This window comes from Condylostylus longicornis, unplaced genomic scaffold (assembly GCF_029603195.1).
Source record: "Condylostylus longicornis isolate FDR11 unplaced genomic scaffold, ASM2960319v2 ptg000124l, whole genome shotgun sequence".
NCBI classification, from domain to species: domain Eukaryota; kingdom Metazoa; phylum Arthropoda; class Insecta; order Diptera; family Dolichopodidae; genus Condylostylus; species Condylostylus longicornis.
The window spans coordinates 466425-484493 of NW_026578092.1; the positions used below are offsets into that span (position 1 = coordinate 466425).

Genomic DNA, 18069 nt, shown 5'->3' on the forward strand with positions numbered 1-18069 from the left:
TACAAAAAAATGATTATATTAAGGTTCTTCTAACATTCTTTCTTTTTGTATAAATTGCATAATTTCAAATTATTATTTTTAAAAATTAAAAAATCAATTACTATATTTTATTAACTAAAAAGTCCCGCCAAGAATAACACCATTCGATTTCGGAGAATATCCAGCCAATTTTGAAGATTCTGTTTCTATAACTTGTCTTATTGCAAGTGGTGATATGCCAGTTGATATAGAATGGCTTTTTAATGGATACCAACTAAGTATATTCTCTGAAGGTATTTCAGTAGTAAAAGGTGGAAGACGTTCTAGTATTTTAAATATAGACATAGTAAATGCACATCACGCTGGGAATTACACTTGTAAAGCTAAAAATCATGCTGCAGCCGTTAATTATACGGCCGAATTAATTGTTAATGGTTATTTGGTTTGGTTTTTGTGAATGCAATTATAGCTAATTTTCTTTTTTTTATATTTAAATTATTTTGCTTTTTTTTTCTTGTCTGTTTTAGAACCGATTTCCCGCACTAGTTAATTATATAACGTATAAAGAATATTAAAATAATTTTCCAATTATTGTATCCGAGTTTTATTACTCTAAAATTGCTTGTACTTGTTGATTAAATAAAAATAGCCCTATGGGTAATATCAAAGATGAAACTGAGGTTTTCAACTGAACTAGGAGAAAGTAAATTAATTGAAAATTGCGTAGTGTGTGAGTAGTAACAAAAAGTAGACTAGGGTTATTCAACTTGTAAACCACAAGATAATCGGTTTTTCTTATTTTTGAACTTAACATATTTATAATTTGAGTATTAACGTAGTTAATTATTATTTAACATGCTATATAAATACCTTATTGTTGTATTTTATTTTAAAAGTTCCACCAAAAATAACACCTTTTGGATTTGGTGATGAACCTGCTAATTTTGAAGAATCAGTTTCAATAACTTGTGTTGTATCAAGTGGGGACATGCCAATTGATATTAGTTGGCTATTCAATGATTACGGAATTAGTTCATTTTCTGGAGTTTCGGTTTTAAAGGGTGGAAAACGATCTAGTATATTAAATATTGATAGTGTTAATGGAAGAAATGCAGGAAATTATACTTGTGTTGCAAAAAATCATGCTTCTTCTGTTAATTACACTGCAGAACTAATAGTTAACGGTTAATAAAATATAAAAATTTATAATTAAGAATTTTTTTTTTATAATTTTTATATTTTTAATATTTATGTTTATTATTTTAAGAAAAAACACAAAATCCTCCTTTAATTAAAACCTGTAATGGACCGCTAAATTGTTAATAAAAAAAAAATTATATATAGTGCCACCGAAAATTTCTCCATTTGATTTTGGAGAAGAGCCAGCAAATTTTGAAGATTCAATTACAATTACTTGTGTTGCCTCAATTGGAGATATGCCAATCGATATTGAATGGTTATTTAATGGTTACGGATTGAATTCATATTCTGGGGTTAGTTTTATGAAGACTGGTAAACGTTCGAGTGTATTAAATATTGACAGTGTTAATGCAAGAAATGCCGGAAATTATACGTGTATTGCTAAAAATTATGCCGCATCCGTCAATTTTACTTCTCAGTTAATAGTTAATGGTGATTTTACACTCTCTTTACTAAACAAGTTTTAGTTTAAGATAAAATTTTATTTTTAATTTATATTTTTGCTAATAATTTAAGAATCCCAATTCCCATCATGTAATTAAATTCTCTTTAAAATAGAACTATATAGTTCTTGAAAGATATTTTTCTAGTTTAATATTTAAAAAAATATTTAAATTGAAATATTTAAACAGTTCCACCTAAAATCGCGCCGTTTTCATTTGGAGATGAGCCAGCAAATTATGAAGAATCAGCATCGGTTACATGTTTAGTTTTAAGTGGAGATTTTCCGCTTGATATTGAATGGTTATTTAATGACTATGGTTTAGATTCATATTCTGGTGTAAGTTTTATGAAATCGGGTAAACGTTCAAGTGTATTAAATATTGATAGCGTTAATGGCAGAAATGCTGGAAATTATACATGTATTGCTAAAAATCACGCTGCTTCCGTGAATTTCACAGCCGAATTAATAGTTAATGGTGATTGATAATATTTAGTTAAAAAATAATTTGATATTGAAGTTATGTTTTTAATTTAAATAAAATTTATTTTTTCGTTATCATTTTTTGATTAATTACAATTCCTAAATTGCCGCTGACCGAAATTGAGATTGTGTTGTGTATTTTTTGTATTATCTAAATGTGAATTCATAAATATTTTTGGCTATTTCAAGTAATTTTCATTTTTGAATATAGTTCCCCCGAAAATAGCGCCATTTTCATTTGGGGATGAACCTGCAAATTTTGAAGAATCCGCATCAGTAACATGTTTAGTGTTAAGCGGAGACTCTCCAATTGATATTGAATGGTTGTTTAATGGTTATGGGCTAAATTCATATTCAGGAGTATCAGTAATTAAGGGTGGAAAACGTTCTAACATGTTAAATATTGATAATGTCAATGCTAGAAATGCTGGAAATTATACCTGTACAGCAAAGAATCAAGCTGCAATTGTTAATTATACAGCAACTTTAATTGTTAATGGTTTTTAAAATTAATTAAAACTAATCAAAAAATCATATTTTTTTTTCATTGAAAATATTTGATATTGTTTGTTTTTTTTAATGTATTTCTTTGCGTTTTATGTTAAGAATATTAGTTTAATTTTGTTATATCCAAATCCCCTGATATAATTTAATTCGTTGTTTTTCTTAGAATTCCAATACTCGTATTATAATACAATTTCTTGGTAAAATTATTATTATATATATGAATTATTTATCAAAAGTACCTCCAAAAATTACACCATTTTATTTTGGTGATGAACCTGCAAATTTCGAGGATTCAATTTCTATAACTTGTGTTGCATCAATTGGTGATTTGCCAATAGATATTGAATGGTTATTTAATGGCTATGGTTTAAATTCATATTCTGGTGTAAATTCAATGAAAACTGGAAAAAAGTCAAGTGTTTTGAATATTGAAAGTGTGAATGCTAGAAATGCTGGAAATTATACATGTATTGCAAAAAATCATGCAGCAACAGTTAATTATACAGCTGAATTAGTTGTTAATGGTTATTTTTTCATTATTAATATAAAAATATAATTTGAAAAAGAGTTATATTTGTTTTGTTTAGAAATTATTTTATTTTTCAATTCCGATTTTCCAAATATCGTTCATAGACATTAAATCGGGATAACTTTACAATTTTATTAAATTTTTTTTTATTTTCTACATTTTCAATTCTTTTTTTAATTTTCATACTAAAATTACATTCTAAACTACATTCTAAATAGTTCCTCCAAAAATTACACCATTTTATTTTGGAGACGAACCGGCAAATTTTGAAGATTCAATATCAATAACATGTGTGGCAGCAATTGGTGATATGCCAATTGATATTGAATGGTTATTTAATGGTTATGGATTAAATTCTTATTCTGGAGTATCAGTAATTAAGGGTGGAAAACGCTCTAGTATGTTAAATATTGATAGCGTTAATGCTCAAAATGCTGGAAATTATACATGTAAAGCGAAAAATCATGCAGCATCAGTCAATTATACTGCTGAGTTAATTGTGAACGGTTATTTAAAAAAAATAATTTATTTTTTTTGGCATTATTTTTTTCTAATTTTTTTGGATTTTATTTTTTTGTTCAATAAATTAACCTTTATATATATAGAAAAAAAAATTTTAATTTAAAAATATTGAATGAAAAATTTCAGTTTCACCAAAAATTGCTCCATTTAATTTTGGTGATATACCAGCAAATTTTGGAGATTCAGTTTCAGTTAATTGCCTTATATCAAGTGGCGATTTACCAATTGATATTGAATGGTTATTCAATGGTTATCCAATTAGTTCATATTCTGGTATATCAATATCAAAGATGGGAAAACGTTTAAGTGTTTTAATGATTGATTCGGTACATGCTGGTCATGTTGGAAATTATACATGTAAAGCAAAAAATCAAGCAGCAGCAGTTTATTTAACTGCAGAATTAATTGTTAATGGTACACTTTTTAATTTAAAAAAAAAAAATTATTTTAAATCTTTTAAATTTAAATGATATACTTATCTCCTCATTTTTTTTTAAATTATGACTACGAGTATTAGTTTGAAAATATATTTTTAATCTTTTAAGTTGTATAATTTTCTATATTGATGATTTATTTTGGGAATCCTTCTTCTATTTTTTAAAGTTTTTAGTTTAAATATGCATGCATGTGGGCTTCTAATGACACCAGCTTTGTATATATTTTAATTTTAAAATCACAATAATATCGTATTCCAACACAATTTGGCAGTAGTCATTATAAGTTGGAATTATGAAGGAATCGATGCTATTAAAATTTTAAAGCTAAAAATAATGATTATTGTTGTCGTATAATTTATGCTGCCTTAAACTGCTTTAAGCTTAAGAATGTTAATCGCTTCTTTTCATATTGTATCACAGCTTTTTTGTATTCACATTTCTAGAACAGAATAGAATATTGTTGACGCAAAATCATTGAAAAAATTATTATTAGTTTCAATTTTTCAAAAAATTATTATTAGTTTAAATTGTTCAGTAATTTTATGTATTTTGATCAGTTGAATGAACAAACTGATTTTGACTTAGAAATGTTAACGTTTTTCTCCGATTGTCTAGCTGGGTATGGATGTCACATCTGACTTATAAAATTATAATTTTCCTCAAATTCGTGAAATCGAGCTTACTTCAAAATTTTGTGTTGAAAAATTTCTCGTTTGAGCCTATATATGTACCTACATTAAATGAGTGAATTTTTGGGATAAAAGTTTTAGAATAACAATTTCGTTGTTTGATATTAAAAAATATTTTTTTTAGAAAAGATCTTAAATATCACATCTTGTTTAATAAGAATATTATTTGAAATTTTTTATTTGAAATTAATAAATTTGAACGAAAAAAAAAATTACATTCAGTGCCACCAAAAATCACACCATTTGATTTTGGAGATGAACCAGCAAATTTTGGTGATTCAGTAACAGTTCAATGTACAATTTCAAAAGGAGATTTACCAATCGATATTGATTGGCTTCTCAATGATTATCCAATTAATTCATTTTTGGGTATAACAACATCAAAAATTGGTAAAAAAGTTAGTGTTCTTACAATTGATTCAGTAAATGGAGATCATGTTGGAAATTATACTTGTAAAGCACAAAATTCTGCTGAAACAAGTTATTATTCAGCTGCATTAGTAGTTAACGGTTAATATATAAAAATTCATTACATAATAATATACATATATATTTTTAGTTATTATTTAATATTAATTTATTATTATCATATACCTGCATTTCCTATAAAACATGTATACATTATTACGTATTATATTATAATATTCCCTGTATAGTTCCGCCGCAAATCTCGCCATTTTCTTCTGGAAAATCACCAATTCATTTAGGACAATACATAACCTATCAGTGTACAATAACTGAAGGTGATGTTCCTTTAGATATTTTTTGGACATTTAATCATCAACCGATTCCAGTTGATATGGATGTAATGATATCAAAATTAGGTCGTCGAAGTAGTGTTTTAACAATTGAAACTGTTAGTGATCAACATGCTGGTATTTATACATGTCGTGGAGAAAATTTAGCTGGCCGTGCTAGTTATTCTACCGAATTGAAAATTATAGGTTATAATAAATGATTATATGTACTAAATTTACTGTTATATTGTCGGAATATACTTAAGTATCAACTGCAAAATTTGTTGACTTGAAAAATATTTATTTTTTTGCTTTATTCTTTTCTTATATTATGTTATTTAAATATTTTTTTTTTCAATACTGAATTATTTTTTTAATTTTAAAGTCCTACCTAGAATTGTTCCATTTGCATTTGAAGAAGGACCAGCACAAACTGGTCAATATTTAACATTACAATGTTATGTACCGAAAGGTGATTTACCAATTAAAATTACCTGGACATTAAATGAAAATTTAGTCAACGATATTGCTGGTATTACAACAATGAAGCCAGGTCGTAGAAGTAGTGTTTTAACAATTGATTCCGTTGATCGTCATCATGCTGGAAATTATACATGTAGGGCTGATAATCGAGCTGGATATAAAAAATTTACAACTGCCTTAAATGTATATGGTTAGAGCATAATATTGAAGTATATAGCTCAAACAATTTAATACTAAAAATATGAAATAATTTGAATTTAGAATAGAAAGAAAATATAAAAACTACGAAATATATATCTTTCCTTTTTTCCTGATAATACACCATATTATTATATTCTTATTAAATATGATAAAATTTACAATATAAAATTGTTGAAATCACTGATATATTTAGTGCATGAAAATTATATCTTGATATTTATAATATCTAATCTAATCAAAGCATTTATTTAATTATTATTAAAATTATTTTAAAAAACAGCATGACAAAAATGTTCAGCACATGTCAAAATTTAATTATAAAAATTAACATGCACTATTTCAAGGCATTATTTTTTGTAGAGTTAAAAGGGTTAAGACTTCATTTAAATTCCATTAAACAATTAGAAGATTTTGACAGCCAATAAGAAAAGGCGACATCTTTTGTTACATTTTCAAATATGAGTTGAGAAATTTATTGTCAATTTCTGCATATTTCTAATTTTTTTTTTTTGTTTTCTTAATTTACAAATATTTAACATATTGGTTCGTATTATATATAGTTTTGCCAAAAATAGCACCTTTTGCTCCTGGATCAGAAGCATTTTATCCTGGTGATTATTCAACTTTACAATGTTCAATAATACATGGAGATCATCCGCTTGTTATTTATTGGGAATTTAATGGTGTAAAATTAAGTGATTCCAATAGTGAAACATTGGGTATTGTTATGTCTAAAATGGGAACACGAAGTAGTGTTCTTACAATAGAATCAATACAAGGACATCATGCTGGAAATTATACATGCTATGGAAAAAATGCCGCTGGAATGACAAATCATACAGCAGAAATAATTGTCAACGGTTGTCATTTTATTGTTTTACTTCGATTGTTTATTTTTTTCTTGTTTTCAATTTTACATTATTTATTTTCATTTTTACAAGAATAGTCGTATTTATTTTTTTTATTTTAAATTTTTTTTAGTTCTTCCAAAACTCTCTTTGTCTAATGTTGGTGATGAACCTTTATTTGTTGGAGATTATTTTCAATTAAGTTGTCATGTTGTACATGGTGATTCACCTTATAATATAACATGGTATTTTAATGATGAACCAGCTGATCAAATTAAAGGAATCACAATATTAATGTTAGGAAAAAGAAGTTCAACATTAAATATTGAAAATGTTCAGGGTGAACATGCTGGAAATTATAGTTGTAGAGGAGCTAATAGAGCTGGTGTTACTAGTCTTACAACAAAACTATCTGTTAAGGGTTTGTTTTGCTAATTTAATTCAATATTCGATTAAATGATAGGATAGAAATACTATCTATATATAAAAGAGAATAGTGCACGTTTGAGAAACAAAAAAAAACAATAAAAATAAAAAAGTGTTTTGCTATTCTTTCTTTTTTGTTATTTAACTAAATTATTAACGGTAGTTGGTTTTTCCTCTTATGTGTTTTCTATAGTGAATCATTTATGTATTTGCTTATATACATTTTGTATAAAAGTGCTTAAAATATCGTTAAAAATTTGGGATAGGGAATACATTTTAGTTTCATTTTCGAATAAAAGAAATTAAAAATAATAGAAATAAAAATCTAATAACCATTTGTTTTTTATAAGATACAAGATCCAAGTGTTTTGTTTTAAGTTAGAGTCGTTTGTAATTCGAATGTAATGTAAAACAAAAATTATATACACTTTGCCTATATAATGTAGAAATCTCTCAAATGGAACAATTTCCATTAAATGAAAATGGTGCTAATGGTGGTCAAACAGTTCGTATTGTATGTCTAATAAAATAACTTCAAGGAATTTATTAATAGACTTATATTGGGTTTAAGATAATCAATATTTTGAGAGATCATAACATAAAATTAACGAATTAATGTTATCGATACGTCAGGTCAGTGTTGTTGATTACTGGAAATTTTACATGAATTGTTAAAATTTGTCTGGTGGTATACGACGTCATTCTATTTTGAAAGTCAAGGGTGAAATCTTTGATAATAATGATAACAACATTACATGTATATTTTTCCTATTCTATATGCATTCGTAAATATATGAAATATCTAGTTTTTAAAAATAATTTTATTTTTTTTTTATTTGTTTGTAAAATTTTTTTCTCTGACCTATTTCTCTAATTTTACATTGTGTATTTTTTTTTTTTTTGTTTTTTCCATATACATATAAACATTTTCAAAGAAATTCCATCCTTGGCTCCATTATCCTTATCGGCAGAAATCAGCCAACAGGGTGATTATGTTCAATTTACATGTATTGTTACAAAAGGCGATATGCCAATACAATTTGAATGGATGTTAAATGGTAAAATAGTAACATCATCATTAGCATCTATAACAAGTGTAGGGAAACAAACAAGTTTATTAATAATACAACAAGTAGGATCATATCATGCTGGAAATTATACATGTAAAGCAAGTAATAAAGCTGGTAGCACAATGCAATCAGCTGGACTTGCAGTTAAGGGTACAATAATATAAATATATAAAAATAAAAAAAATAGAAAATAAACTTTTTTTTCGATAAAAATTTTCTTAATGTATCTTAATATACATGTATACATGCATATATTTTGTAAATTTTATTATATAGATTAATACACAAAATTTGTACACTTTTATAATTCTTCACACTATATTAGCGCTGTATATGATTATGGCTTTTGCGATCATATTTTGTTTTTCTTTAAATATTTTATTATAATGAAAAAACGGAGGAGCTTTTTGTAATATTTTGCTTATTAGCTGTGTAAATTAATTGTGATCTCATATTTTGTTATAATAGATAGGATCGTTGATTTTAATGTTTGGCTTCATTTTAAGCATATACGTAAAATATCAACACACTATTACACTTAAAATATATATTATTAGTTCTACTAGACGGTGTTATATTTTTATATGGAATTATGGAAATAAAAATCAAATTTTGGTTTTTCACGGATAAAAGAGTTTTCAATTAACAAACCAACTACACTAAAGATTTAATTGGTAGTCTTTATACACTCTTTAAAGAAGTACAAGCAATCATGATGTAAGTCAATAAAAATATTATTTTCAAAATTTCAACAATTCCATTATACGTATATTGTTATTTTGTCGGAATTTAGTTGCAGAGCTTTCCTTATTTTTGTTTTTGACTTATACAGTTGGAAATAAAATTGTGATTGAACTGATGAATTTTTCAAATATTTGTGAAAATTCTTAAGCATTTCAACTTTTTAATCGAATTCAAAACATTTTTAAAAAAAATTCACTTTTTATTAGGAAAATTTATAACAAAATTATGAAAGTGGTTTATTTTAGCTATAAAATAATTTGTCTATTCTGAAAATTTCCTTGCTGTATTTATTGTGTGGGGTTTTTTTTTGTCTTGTTCATATTTTGTGAAAAAACTTGTATCATACACAATACTTTTTGAAAAAAAAAAAACACTAATCTTAACAATTCTATTAACTGAAACAAAATTTTATAACTGACTTTCAAGGATGTTGGGGATTGTAAATAATTTAAATAACAATGAAAGAAATACACATATGTTAGTATATAGCCTTTATTAATAACTGTTATATTGCAATAATATTGTGTATAATAACCAATTTTTTTTTTATAATTTCTCAAATAATAATCAACCCATTATTATTAAAAATGATATATGTTTTATGATTTTGCTGGCTGCAACAAATATATATATATATATATATATATATATATATATATATACATTTTTAATTTTTCTTTTTAATTTTTTTTATTCATGCTGTAAAGAATGTATACAAAAATAATGCGTTAATTTTGCATATTATATGAGATAAAAATATTTACTCATAATAATTACTTACTATAATAACAATTTATTTATGCAAAAGTACACAATCAACACACTACAACTATAAATAAAAATAATTCAATATACACAAATTAAAAAAAAAAAAAACTTATATAAAATATATTTTATTTACACACAAAATTTAAATTATGCATTTGAAAAAAATGGCGAAACAGCGGATATCCTAATCCTTTCTTATTTTTTTTATTATTCCTACACAAAATAATAATTAACAATTAAATAAATTATTTTATGCACAAATATTTATTTTCAAATCAATATAACATTAACACATCAATCAAATTACATATACACATACATTTCATTTAAAATAAACATTACAATATGACAAAAACATTATTTAAAAAAAAAACAAGGAATGTTTTTATTTAATTTTTTTTTTTATTATTATTATTCCTGCATAGAATGCACACCATTTACCGTTCATTTTTAATTATTTTGTTCACGTACACAATTATAAATATATAATAATTAAATGTTTTTAAATATTCCATTATTATTATTAATTATCCTTATCGTTTTAATTGAAATTGTGTTTCGTTAATTTTTTTTTCGAACTTCTAAAAAAAAAATTTGTTTAATTTTGTTTTTCTTTTTTTAACTTTATTGTAATTTAAAATTTTAAAAATTATACTAAATATTTTATTATAAAAATATTTAAAAAATTTCGCTTTTTTTCATTGGTGTTTCCTGGGGCTTTTATACATAAACATATAAAAAATTACATTAACATTCGGAGAATATTATACGGATAACGATAAATATAGTATATAGAATCTGTTGATTTCTCTTGCTTTTCCTATTCATGAGAAAATTAAAGAACGAACTACTAATACGATGAATTACGATTTAATTTATGAAAAGAAAAAATGAAAATTGATTTTAAATATAAAAATCGTAAATTTTCTACAAAAACAAAATTAAAAATAATTGTGTCGTGCATATTTAATAAAAAATAATAAACAACATTTGATCAATTGGAATTGCAAAGAAAATTCATACTAATAACCGGATTTCAACCTTCGAACAAATCCTTTCAAATTCCGTCCAAATCCTATCCGTTTTCCAGATAATTTCCTTTCTAAAATCTTTATTTCTTTTAGTAAATTTTCTTTTAAATTTATTAATTTTATTTTTAGTTCTTAAATAAATTAAAAAAAAATAAATAATAAAATTTTAATTTATGGTTGTAAATTTTGGTCAAATGTTTAATAGTTCATTCTCGTGAAAGTGATATTTTTGAACGAAAATATCATGGTTTCTTAAAAATACAAAAAAAAAAAATTAATAAAATTGTCTCGAACTTATATTTCATATTTGGAAATTAATAGAACTTGAAAATCGAATATACCTCTTAAATTCGTGAGATCTCTAAACTACGATATAAAATGGACAATCAACTAACATCAATATATTCTTATGCAAATATGTACAGTTACTTCTAATCTATGTTGTTGTTCATAATATAATATACTTTACAATCTACTGTAAATTGTAATAAGTGAAAAAAATTATAACTTTAAGAAATAAAATAATTTTATATATTATAATATACAAAATTTTGTAATTACTTACAAAACTTACTATACTTACTATGATAAAGTAACCACTCTAAATTCTTTAATATAAGTCATTCAACTGAGCCATTTACTAATTTTTACATGTAACATAGTAAAAAAATATAAGTGGTCGAAAAATTTAACAAATTCTGAACCCAATGAATGGGAGTAAGAATATTTTGTAATTACAAGAAATATGTTTATATTTTGTAATTTAAATAAAATGTTATTAAAAAAAAAATGTAAAATAGTACTGTAAAAATTGTATAATTTTTATCAAACTATGAAAACTGTTATATAATATATTGATGTATTAATCTGCTTTAAAAATATTTATATTATTCTATAAATAATATAATTAACAATTATAAATAACATTTGACGAAAATATAATATACCATTATGCATGCTCTGATTTTATTTTAATTTTATATTAAGTTTTTTACACCTCTTTTATTTGTCCTGTTCATTTATGACTTTTAGTTTATTTTTAATTTAATTTCTTATTGATGTTTAAAAAGCTTTATTATAAATCAAATATTGATTTGTTCTAATTTTTATAAAAAAAATTTATAACATAAATTATTAGTCAAAAGTAACAATTACGAATTTTCTAGATAATTGACAACTACCCAATAAATTGCATTTTATTTCAAATTGTAAAAAAAGTGATGTGGTTGTATTTAAAATTAACTTTAGTGCTGTGGTAAGGCAAGTCCAATTTTAGCGTAGCTGCAGCAGTCGTTTAAAGTGACAGATCGCGATAATAATTGCTTTTTTCAAGTTGAAAAATAAAATATTATGCATTTGACAATTAAATTTTTTGTTTCTTACAATTTAATTTTCAAGAATAAAATTTTGAGCGAAAATTTATATAAAAAGAACAAATCAATAGTTGCATTTTATAAAATTTGATGGAAAATAAATTAATTGAGATATAAATTTTTATTAAAATACGTTTTATCTAAATCAAAATTTTTAGTTATTTATATTTTATTATGAACTATGTATATGTATGTAATATGCATATACATATGTATGAGTATAAAAATATTTTCCATTAAATTGAAAGCTTATTATAATTTAAAATTTTCAAACAAAAAAACTAACTTTAAATTTTTATTTTCTTCGATTAAAAAAATATAGTACCACCAAGATGGATACTTGAACCTACCGATAAAGCTTTTGCTCAAGGATCAGATGCTAAAGTTGAATGTAAAGCTGATGGATTTCCAAAACCACAAGTAACATGGAAACGTGCCGTTGGTATGCATTAATAGAAATTTTTCCTTTTAAATGTTTTACAGCCTGTAAACTTTCTTATTAAATGAAAAAAAAAAAAATAATTTTTATAAATGATAGGTGATACTCCCGGAGAATACAAAGATTTAAAGCAAAATGATAATATTCGTGTTGAGGAAGGAACCCTATTCATTGACAATATACAGAAAAATAATGAAGGATATTATTTATGTGAAGCTATTAACGGAATTGGTTCAGGATTAAGTGCAGTTATTATGATTAGTGTGCAAGCTCCACCAGAATTCACAGAAAAATTCCGTAATCAAACAGCTCGTCGTGGTGAACCAGCTGTATTACAATGTGAAGCTAAAGGTGAAAAACCAATTGGAATTTTATGGAATATGAATAATATGAGATTAGACCCAAAAACTGATAACCGTTATACAATTCGTGAAGAAATTTTATCTGCTGGTGTTATGTCAAGTCTTTCTATTAAACGTACTGAACGATCTGATTCTGCATTATTTACATGTGTCGCAACAAATGCTTTTGGAAGTGATGATGCCAGTATTAATATGATTATTCAAGAAGTTCCAGAAATGCCATACGCTCTTAAAGTTTTAGACAAATCCGGTCGATCAGTACAATTAAGTTGGGCTAAACCATATGATGGAAACTCACCATTAAAACGTTATATTATTGAATTTAAACGGTCACGTGCTTCATGGGATGAAATTGATCGCGTTATTGTTCCTGGACATACGACTGAGGCTCAAGTACAAAAACTTAATCCTGCTACAACATACAATATTAGAATTGTTGCTGAAAACGAAATTGGAACATCACAATCATCGGAAGCTGTAACAATAATTACTGCTGAAGAAGTACCATCTGGAAAACCACAAAATATTAAAGTTGAACCAGTTAATCAAACGACATTGAGAGTAACATGGAAACCACCAGCACGCTCAGAATGGAATGGAGAAATTTTAGGATATTATGTTGGTTACAGACTTTCAAGTTCTAATACAACATACATTTTCGAAACTGTTAATTTCGCAACAGAAGAAGGCAAAGAACATAGTTTAGATCTCACAAATTTAAGAGTATATACACAATATTCGGTTGTAATTCAAGCATTTAACAAAATGGGCCCTGGACCATTAAGCGAAGAAGAAAAACAATTTACTGCTGAAGGTACACCAACACAACCACCAAGTGATACTGCCTGTACAACTTTGACATCACAAACAATTCGAGTATCATGGGTAAGCCCTCCATTAGAATCTGCCAATGGTGTTATTAAGAATTATAAAGTTGTTTATGCACCAAGTGATTTATGGTATGGTAAGTACTGCATTATTAATAATTCAGGTAAGAATAGAAAATTATCAAATTTTCCAACATTTTAGATGAAACAAAACGTCAATACAAAAAGACTGCCTCAAGTGATACTGTGTTACACGGTTTGAAAAAATATACAAATTACACAATGCAAGTTTTGGCCACAACAGCAGGAGGCGACGGTGTTCGTAGTGCTCCAATTCATTGTCAAACTGAACAAGATGTCCCTGAACCACCCACCGACGTTAAAGCTTTAGTTATGGGTCCAGAAGCAATTTTAGTATCATGGAGACCACCAACTCAACCCAATGGCGTTATTCAACAATATACTGTATATAGCAAAGCTGAAGGTGCCGAAAGTGAAGTAAAATCACATAAGATTCCGTATTACCAAATTAGTTTTGAAGCCAATGGATTAGAAAAAAATAAACCATATGAATTTTGGGTAACTGCAAGTACTGTTATTGGCGAAGGACAACAATCAAAGAGTATTGTAGCAATGCCAAGTGATCAAGTTCCAGCTAAAATTGCCTCTTTTGATGACACATTTACTGCCACATTTAAAGAAGACGCAAAACTGCCATGCTTAGCCGTCGGTTCTCCTACACCTGATATTACGTGGAAAGTTAAAGGAGTTGAATTCTCACAAAATGATAGAATGCGTCAATTGCCAGAAGGTTCGTTGTTAATTAAATCTGTTACTAGACAAGATGCCGGGGAATATACATGCCATGCCGAGAATTCAATAGCTAAGGATTCAATTACGCACAAATTAATTGTTTTAGCTCCACCGCAATCACCTCAAGTAACTTTATCTGCCACAACAACCGATTCTTTAACTGTAAAACTAAAACCACATGAAACAGACACTGCTCCTCTACACGGCTATACGATTCACTACAAACCAGGTACAATTGAGAAATATACTAAATTATTTTAGAAAATTTTAACGTAAATTAATTTGATTTTAGAATTTGGAGAATGGGAAACTGCTGAAGTTTCGGTTGATGCACAAAAATATAATATTGAAAATTTACTCTGTGGATCAAGATATCAAGTTTATGCAACTGGTTACAACAAGTAAAATAAAAATTCATAGTTTATAAAGTTGTTTAAATTCTAAATTTTTATTTTTAGTATTGGTGCTGGAGAAGCTTCTGATATATTGAATACAAGAACAAAAGGATCAAAACCAATTTTACCAGAAACATCGAGATTTATTGAAGTTTCATCTAATTCAGTTAGTTTACATTTCAAATCATGGAAAGATGGTGGATGTCCAATGTCACATTTCGTAGTAGAAAACAAGAAAAAGTAAAAAAAACAAAAAAATTTAAAATAATTACAGTCCTAAAATATGTTTTCAATTGACTTTATTTAAGATTCATTTCTAAAATCGAACCAATTTTATTTTTTTTTTATATTCAGGGACCAAAGTGAATGGAATCAGATTTCAAATAATGTTAAACCTGATAATAATTATGTTGTTCTTGATTTGGAACCAGCTACATGGTATATGTTGAGAATAACTGCACATAATTCAGCTGGCTTTACTGTTGCGGAATATGAATTTGCCACACTTACTGTTACAGGAGGTATTTATTGTGTTGCTTGGTTGATTTTTTTTATACGCTTAAATATAGAAGATTATGCAAAAAGTTATCTAGTTGTATGAAAATGAATTCTTTATGTTTAAATACCACTAAATCCAGATTTAACTTGTATTCTTAAAGAAAATAATTGTAAATGAAAAAGTTTTCAAAATATTTTAAATTAATTTTGCAATATATTTCGAGTATTTTGGAGTTATAGTTTAGTGGTACTTAAACTTAATAGAAAATATATATAAATAAAGTGAATAATTAGCGATAAAACAATTAAAATTTTCTTATATTGCGATATTTTAAATAACAGAAAAATCAAAAATTAAAATCTAAGATAATGCTTAATAAAAAAATTCACTTTATTTCTTTAATCCTATATCACCTGTTTGCAGCTTTTCACAAAGTTTTATGTTAATTATAATTCGGTTTTATTTTATAATTTTTCGAGTTTCCCTTGTTTTTTTTTTAATTTATTTACATATTTTAATGACAAATTTAATGATTGGTTTAGAATATTGTTTTGTTTCAAAATTTATACAAAAAATATTTTAAAAATTTTAAATTTTGCATGGTCAAGTAAAGAAGAACTGAACTAAATAGTTTTTTTTTTATATTCGCGGTAGTTCCCGCTCTTGATTTACATTACATTAATACTGTATAAAAACTACGGCAGAAATAACAATGGGTTTGTTAACTAAAACAAGTTGAATCAAAAATTAACTTCATTTTGAATAATAAAGTTAAATTACTCTAGAGAAAAGTGTACATGATTATGTATGTTACTTTCATTAAAATTAACTAATGCAATCAAGATCATATTCATCATTCACAATAAATTATTATAAATCATGTTTCTAGGAGCCATAAACAATTTTTGATAACGAAAACTTCAATTTTTAAAATTGATGGGACATTAATATTTGCATGCAAAGCTGATGATTTTTGATTTTTAAAAAATTAAATGTTTCAAGAATACTTTTGATATTTTAAAAACAGTCATAATCCATATATATTTTAATAATTTTAAAAAAGTTATCGTGTCCTGGGAATATTCACTATTGAACATCAACTGAAATCATCAACATTTTTGTTTGAAGTCATTGGGCCATTCTTCAAATTTGTAAAGTCTGTTAGTACAATTTTTAAAAATATATTTATGTTACATAAATTATTATAAATGGGATCTAAATAATCGATTATAAAAAAGATGTTTAACTATAAAATAATATTGTTAAAAATTCTGATAATAAAAATTTTACATAATTTTAGAAAAATCAAAAAATGTATTGCCATCAGAATTATTAAAGAGAAGAATATCTTCTGAAGAAAATATGGCGTTAGTGGCGTCGTCAGAGTCTTCTCAATTTTCTTCAACACTAAAAAATAAAAATGATTCAGAATTATTAAAAAAGGAAATTGTATATTCAAAAGACAATTGCATACTGACAGAATCAAAGGTTTCAAAAGAATCTTCTTCACTACCGTATTTTAAAGATGATGTGGATTTTTTCAACACATTGTTACCTTATATTAATAATATGTCAAAAGAGGAAAAAATGGAACTTCAAGTTGGCATTTTGAAGTTAATGTTACAAATGTCTCATAAAACAAAAAAACATAAATAAGAGATAAAATATAGTTACTGAAAAATATTTTAATTTTAAAAAAAGTTATGAATGTCTACTGAAATTAAACTAGATTTAGTATAGCCTATACACATTATTGTCATGTTGGTAGGAAAAATTCAATTAACTATGAGCTCATAAAATAATTTTTGATTATTTTAAATATGAAAATTTAAACTTTCATTAATTTTTAATAAAGCTTTAAATTTTTTTACATAATTTTCGTTTTTCAAATAGGTACAAATAATTTCGATATTTTCGGTTTGGTTTTTTCAATTTGTATGTTTGTATGTATTTAAATATATCAAAAAAATTTCAAAGACTTAAAAGTCCGAAAATAGACATTCTTAATAAATTTCGTAATTACAAATTCGTAATAAATATTTCAATAGAGTAAATAGGTGACAAAACTTTTTTAATAGCAGATATTCATAACCGGACCTATTTCGTGAAAAGCTACTAGAATTATCAAATTTTATTTCAGCTTAAATGCTGTTCTAATATGTAATAATGGGTATGATAGATTATTATATAAATTAAATTTTTCGGCGGTTATTACTAATTGTTACTATTATATAAGCTTAATTATTAGAGCTTCAATAGCGCAAT

The 18069-nt window shown here is 25.4% G+C and overlaps 1 protein-coding gene across 50 annotated transcripts in view; it reads left to right on the top strand.

Moving 5' to 3' along the window:
- The window catches only part of LOC129614844 (cell adhesion molecule Dscam2), a 168980-nt gene that overhangs the window by 127861 nt on the left and 23050 nt on the right, over positions 1 to 18069 (top strand). For 43 of the 50 annotated variants that reach the window (XR_008697410.1, XM_055529772.1, XM_055529777.1 and 40 more), the window contains exons 10-15: positions 12792 to 12911; positions 13008 to 14234; positions 14300 to 15139; positions 15203 to 15311; positions 15369 to 15545; positions 15660 to 15826. Coding sequence is in view for 49 of the 50 variants with exons in the window: in XM_055529772.1 (XP_055385747.1) it covers positions 12792 to 12911; positions 13008 to 14234; positions 14300 to 15139; positions 15203 to 15311; positions 15369 to 15545; positions 15660 to 15826 (2640 nt within the window). In the remaining variant the exon portion in view is untranslated. Of the gene's footprint in view, positions 1 to 5010; positions 5299 to 5910; positions 6199 to 7190; positions 7479 to 12791; positions 12912 to 13007; positions 14235 to 14299; positions 15140 to 15202; positions 15312 to 15368; positions 15546 to 15659; positions 15827 to 18069 lie in introns of all 50 variants that reach the window. The other 7 variants (XM_055529789.1, XM_055529783.1, XM_055529762.1 and 4 more) reach the window with 3 other exon arrangements.